This window comes from Myotis nattereri (assembly GCF_964212035.1).
Source record: "Myotis nattereri genome assembly, chromosome: 10".
Taxonomy (NCBI): domain Eukaryota; kingdom Metazoa; phylum Chordata; class Mammalia; order Chiroptera; family Vespertilionidae; genus Myotis; species Myotis nattereri.
This window is the reverse complement of record NC_138085.1, coordinates 53,464,696-53,471,206: the sequence shown is the minus strand read 5'-3', so window position 1 is coordinate 53,471,206 and position 6,511 is coordinate 53,464,696. Positions and strand designations below refer to the sequence as shown.

Sequence of the window (6,511 nt, the reverse complement as noted above, 5' to 3'; positions counted from 1 at the left end):
GCTTAAAATAAATTGTCAAATATTCATCTAAAGCAAATGTAAAAAAATGTGCCATGGATCTGAGCTAAACAATTAACACCAGTCAATAGGAGCTCTTTTCTTATTAATCGAGCATGTACAGAGTATCCCCCAAAATGTATACGTATACACTTTGAATGATTATAAAGTCAGCTTTCATTTTCAGAATTTAAAAGAATTTACAGAAATAATTTTTTTGTCAACATCTGTTTTTCAAACTCGTGACCATTCTGGTCCAGGCACTGCTAGTAACACAATGCAATGGAATCGCAAACATCAAGAATCATTTCCTTCGGTATTTGTGGGCCCACAATTCATTGACTGTTGCTGGTTTTGTATCATAAACCTTATCTTTTAGGTATTCCCATAAAAAAAATCTACTGGTAGAGTGGAGAAGGCAGTGAGACAGAGACGGGCACAATGGGCTATAAAATATAAAAGCCCAGAGGAGCACCTCACTGGGAGAGAGCAGGAAAACATCAAACATCAGGGACAACATCTAAAGGAATCACAACTAGGGCAATGCTTAAGTTATGCCATATTTATTTATTCAATAAATATTTAGGCCCTGCCAGCGTGGCTCAGTGGTTGAGCATCAACCTATGAACCAGGAGGTCACGGTTTGATTCCAGGTCAGGACACACGCCCGGGTTGTGGGCTTGATCCCCAGTGTGGAGCGTGCAGGAGGCAGCTGATCAGTGATTCTCTCTCTCATCATTGGTGTTTCTAATCTCTCTCTCTCTGAAATCAATAAAAATATGTTAAAAAAAATACTTAGGGGCACTTTCTGTGTGTCTGCCACTATCTTAGACGCTAGAGAAAGAACATTGAACAAAACAAAGCTTTTAACCTCCCAGAAGTTATGTTCAAGTAGAAAGAGAGACAACACAAAGTAAAAACATAGCGTGGCAAATAGGGGTACGTCATACGGGGGGAAAATGAAACTGGGGATGAGAGAGTGAGGAGGCTGGGCGGGTGCAATTTTATATAAAGCATTAAGTTAGGAAACGAGGAAAGTCCGCACTGATAAGTGGCATTTCAGAAATCTGACAAAAGCAGGTCATGTGGATTCCTGGGAAAGAGTGGTTGAGGCAGAGAGAGCAGCAAGCCCAGAGGCCTCGAGGCAGTAAGCAAGTCTGAGGAACGGCAAGGCCAGTGGGGCCGGAAGAGAATGAGAAAGGCAGAGAAGAAAGAGATGAGCTCAGAGCTGCAGCAGCCAGATCAAGTACAGGGCCTGGAAGGCAGGACCACTGCCTGCACACGGGCACCCTAGTGCAGCTTAGAAAAAGGTGCCCTTTCTCTGGACCAGTGGTTCTCAACCTCCCCAATGCCGCGACCCTTTCATACAGCTCCTCATGTGGTGGTGAGCCCCAATTTCATTGTTACAAATTGAACATAATTAAAGCCTAGTGATGAATCACAAAAACAATATGTACTTATATATGTGTTTTCCGACGGTCTTAGGCGACCCCTGTGAAAGGGTCGTTCGACCCCCAAAGGGGTCGCAACCCACAGGTTGAGAACCACTGCGTCTGGACAGATTTGGCAAGAGGACTGGAGGCTCCAGTCACCCCAGTGCTGGAGCAGCAGCCTCACTTACAGGAATTTGGGCTTAACTCTGAGTGAGATGGGAAGCCATTGGAGGACTATGGGCAAGAGTGTCAGCTGACTTACACATTTTCAAAGAATTGCTCTTGCTGCTTTGTGAAGAAAAGGGCCAAAGCCTGAAGAACTGCTAGGAGGCTACTGCAACCATCTGGGAGAAAGATAATGGTGGCTTGAATCAGAATGGTAACAGTGGCAGTGGTGAGAAGTGTTCTGCATATAGACTAGTATTTAAAAACAAAGCCAAGAGGACTTGCTGAAGGGATTAGATGTAGGTATGAGAGAGCAAAGATGACCATAAAGTTTGTGGCCTTGTATATTAGAAAGATGGGCCGAAACCGGTTTGGCTCAGTGGATAGAGCGTCGGCCTGCGGACTGAAAGGTCCCAGGTTCGATTCCGGTCGAGGGCATGTACCTGGGTTGCGGGCACATCCCCGGTGGGGGATGTGCAGGAGGCGTCTGGTCGATGTTTCTCTCTCATTGATGTTTCTGACTCTCTATCTCTCTCCCTTCCTCTCTGTAAAAAATCAATAAAATATATTTAAAAAAAAAAAGAAAGAAAGAAAGAAAGATGGGAACTGCCATTTATGGAGATGCAAAGAGCAATTTCATGAGATCAGGAGTCTGGGGCTTGCCCACTGGAGATGTTGAATAAACAGCAGGCTATGTGAAGCTGGAGTCAGGTGGGTAACCTGAATGAGAGGTAAGTTTATAAGCCATTTGCATAATAAATGGTATTCAAAAGTTATGAGACAGAATGAAAATGACCTGGGAAATGTAAACAAAGCCAGAGCAGAGGTCCAAGGACCACTCCTGGGGGAGATACTCCAAAGTTTAGCGGTCTGGTAGCTCCGGGGGAAGCAGCAAAAAAGCCTCTAAAAGGGTGTCCAGAGGTGGAAGTGAGAGCGGTATCCTGGAAGTCAGGTGAAGACCGTGTTTCAAAGGAGAGCGTGATCAACTGTGTCAAATGCTGCTGACAGATCCTACAAGATCAATTGACCATTGAATTTAGCAACGTGGAGGTGATTGGTGACCAATCACCAATAGATTGGTGACCAATCTATTGCAGTAGAATGGTGGGAACAAAAGCCTGACAGGAGTGGGTACAGCCAAGGAAAGGGGCAGCTTTGGAGGCAGTGAGTGTAGACGGCTCCTGCACGGAGGTCTGTTGTAAAGGTGAGGCCTAGTTGGAGGCACCTGGGACAAGGAATGCTCCAGGGAGAAGAAGCGGATTCCTCATTAGAGCCACAGCATGAGAGCGCCCGTGCCAGGAGCTTCAATTCGGGCGACAGGATAAAGCAAGTAATGCGTTTGGCAGGTTAGGCTGTAAGGGAGCCGGAGGCCCAATATCAGAGGAAGGGATTTGGGTCTCAGTATGCAGGTGAAACAGAATAATGACCTAACCTACTTTTTAGAATACTATTTGGAGACAAGTGTGAAGGTGGGTTAAAAGGACTAGAGGCAGGTTAGAAGCCAGTAGTGAAAACTTCCAGGAGATTAAGGAGGGCTTGAATTTGGGGGTGGCATACAGGGGGCAGGCACAGGGATAAAAACAGGAGGGGGCCCCGGAAGGAGTCCGTGTTTGTGCAGCGGAGGAAGGCGGGGAAGGACACAACTCCCGGCTGATTCCCGCCTGCCGGGCGCGACCCACACATCCTCCGGGCTTCCTCTCGGGAGCTTCGCCAACGTACAGATTGGGAAATTCTACAACTAAATAGCCATCCCGCAGATTTCTTTCCCGTATCGGTTCATTTTAACATTTGAAAACCGGGCCTGAGACTTGCAACGTATTAAACTGTCTCACACGGCAAACCAGGCTCAGAACTTTCCTTACACCAGCCGAGACTTGGGGGCTGAAGGCGGAGGGACTACAGGGCAAAAAATAAAAAAATAAAAAAAGGATGAACCCGAGCTTTGGAAGATATCACCTATTTCTCAGGTTGCCTGGAGTTGGCCACAGAACTCCTTCCCTTGCAGGCCCGGGGAGCAGCGGAGGAAGATGGCTTGATCCTCCGCTCCTTACCGCCTCCGTGAGGAGGTGAACGCTACCTCCTTTCCACTACCCGTCCCCAGCCTCTTGCCCTTTCCTCCTAGTCATTTCCCACCCGTTTCCACCTCCCCTGAAAGCATTACTTCGCTCCGCCCTTCCTCCCTCCTCACCTTACTCCCTTTCTCCAAAAACCCCAGCTCCAGTGCGTGGAGTTAGTTAACTACGTACGCACGCGGGGGGGGGGGTTGGAACTGCATCCTGGGACAAGTAGTCTCAGCCCAAAGAAAGCAGTGGAAACTACAACTCCCAGAAGACACTTCCGTTTCCTCCACTTCCTCCATGAGGCCCCCTCAACCCCACCCCCTTTTTAAGACCCTCTTAGCCACGTCCCCTATAGGAGACAAGCCTTTTAAGTTGTTTAAACCTACTATCTCTAGAGCATTCTGGAGGTGAAAGTGAGAAATAAGCCCGGCCTAGAACGAGAAGAAATGAGGTCCACGAGCTAGTCTGGCATGTGGCTAGACAGCCGCGGTGATAGCAGTCAGGCATTCGGTGTGGTCGCCTAAGAGGTGGGGCCTGCGGCGGCGGCGGCCCCGGGAACCGTGTGGCCCTGCGCGGCGTCCTTCCTTTCCGATCCGCCATCTGCGGTGAGTGTGTGCTGCTCGTCCGCTCCCTGGCCGGCGGCCTACCGGCCTTCCCCTCTTGTGTCCCCAGGTGTAACCCGACTCTTCCTTCTCCTCCCCCTCAGGTGGAGTCGCCGCCAAGATGCAGATTTTCGTGAAAACCCTCACGGGGAAGACCATCACCCTCGAGGTGCGGGCCAGGTGGCGTGAGGGAGCCGAGGCCCGAGGAAGGCCCGGAGGTGGATCTCGGACCGGCGCTGCTTTAGAGCGTGTTTCCGAGTCCGGGTTCGGAAACCTGACCCTGAATCGAGAGCCGTTTGCCGAGCAGGGCAGGGGTCCGGGCAGCCTTTGGGCGGCTAAAGGCTCGGCCCTCACCTCGGTGGTGCCGGCCCGCGCGACTCAGGCGGGGGTCCCGGCAGGGGCCGGAGGCGCTCCGGGCGGGCCCAGCACGTGTGGCGCCGCCGCCCCCGCCCCGCGGGGCTGAGAAGGGCTCGCCGGATGCGGTCCTGGGGGCTGGCCTGTCCGCCGGGTGAGGGACCAGCTCTTGGGGAGGCTGCAGCCCCCCGCCCCTCGCGACTCACACGAATGGGGCGTTTGTTCTTGTTTCTTCCTGTCTTACCATTACCTTTGCATTTTAAAACTCTTAGGTTGAACCCTCGGATACGATAGAAAATGTCAAGGCCAAGATCCAGGATAAGGAAGGCAAGTCCTATTTTCTAGTTTAGAAACCGTAACCTCCGGAGGCCTCGGCGCTGGGCGGGTGGGCAGGGGTCGGGGGTGGTCAGTGAGACCGTGTGAAATGAAGGGGAGACAACGTTTCTGAGCGGGGAACCGGGCTGCAGTGCCGTCCACTGCGTGTGCATTTGGCCGAGCTGCTTAGCTCTCTAGCCGGTTTCCTCTGCAAATGAAGGCGGCGGTAGCGTGTGCACGTTAAGTCCCCCGGCGATCGCGTGAGGTCCCAGTAGCGAACCTGGAAGCCAGCCTGCATGGCCGGCAGTGAGAACTCGGGGCCGCTGGTGCCCTTGATCCAGGATGATCACCTCGTAAATCTTGAGCAGGGGCTGGCTCTGCCGCGACCTAATTTGTCGGTGTTTTGTTTTGTTTTGTTTTTCATTAGGAATTCCTCCTGATCAGCAAAGACTGATCTTTGCTGGCAAGCAGCTGGAAGACGGGCGCACTTTGTCTGACTACAACATTCAGAAGGTCTGTTAGGAAGAGGGGCCCTTGAAGTATAAGTCTTAACATTTCTGACAGGTCCCTAATGCTAAGACCAGCTTTCCCAGGCCGCTCCTGCGTGAACGTTCGGGAAGCACGGCTCTAGGTTCTCACGGCCTGGGCTTGCAGGCCGGGTCCCCCGGAGTAAGCTGGTGCTTTAATCTCCCCGCGCACCGGCTAGGAGTCGGGCTCTGCCCCCAAGGCCCCCTCCTCCGTGCGCCTCCTAGTGCATCTCCTTAGAGGATGGATGCGTGGTGCTGGCTTCCCGTCCTTGGTGGAGCATGAGCACGAGTGTGATTGTTTTAAAGCTTGCTTCTTGCTGCTGCCTTAACAGGAGTCCACGCTTCATCTTGTGTTGAGACTCCGTGGTGGTGCCAAGAAAAGGAAGAAGAAGTCGTACACCACTCCCAAGAAGAACAAGCATAAGAGAAAGAAGGTCAAGCTGGCTGTCCTGAAGTACTACAAAGTGAGCCAGTTTATTAAGTTTTTGTCTATAGGTTAATAAATTGTGTTTGTATCTCTGGTTTCAAACTCCTAGTATAAAATCTCTTTTCCTGTTTAATACTTGAACTTTAGATCATGGGGATTAGCTTTAGCTGCTTGTTCCAAAGGAGGGTTTTGGTTTTGAAGTCAGATGTGGGTTCAGGTCTAGCTTAGTCTGTCTCTTGCAGGGTTTGACTTGAATGAGCTCTGACCTTGTTTGGTGTAGTAATTACTGGTGAGGGTTTGGGATGCTTTGGGTTCGTAAGTACTAAAAACTACTATTGTGTGACTAAAAGAATGTGTTTTGATTCACTTAAAAAAGACTTCAGAATATGTTGTAAAATTATCTTAACAGCAGGTTTGTGCTTTTTAGGTGGATGAGAATGGCAAAATCAGTCGCCTTCGTCGGGAGTGCCCTTCAGATGAATGTGGTGCTGGAGTTTTTATGGCCAGCCACTTTGACAGACATTATTGTGGCAAATGTTGTCTGACCTATTGCTTCAACAAACCAGAAGACAAGTAATTGTATTTGGGTTAATAAAAGACATGAACTAACATTTGATTGTCGAATCTTATT

At 50.2% G+C, this 6,511-nt stretch overlaps 1 protein-coding gene across 1 annotated transcript; it reads left to right on the top strand.

The window, feature by feature from the left end:
* The first annotated feature begins 3,974 nt into the window (after positions 1–3,974).
* On the top strand, positions 3,975–6,491 carry RPS27A (ribosomal protein S27a). Its single transcript, XM_081101232.1, has 6 exons — positions 3,975–4,260; positions 4,362–4,426; positions 4,884–4,938; positions 5,354–5,439; positions 5,786–5,917; positions 6,308–6,491. Exons 2-6 carry the CDS (start codon positions 4,379–4,381, stop codon positions 6,455–6,457), a joined length of 471 nt encoding a protein of 156 aa, XP_080957358.1. The 5' UTR covers positions 3,975–4,260; positions 4,362–4,378; the 3' UTR covers positions 6,458–6,491.
* Positions 6,492–6,511: the final 20 nt, after the last annotated feature.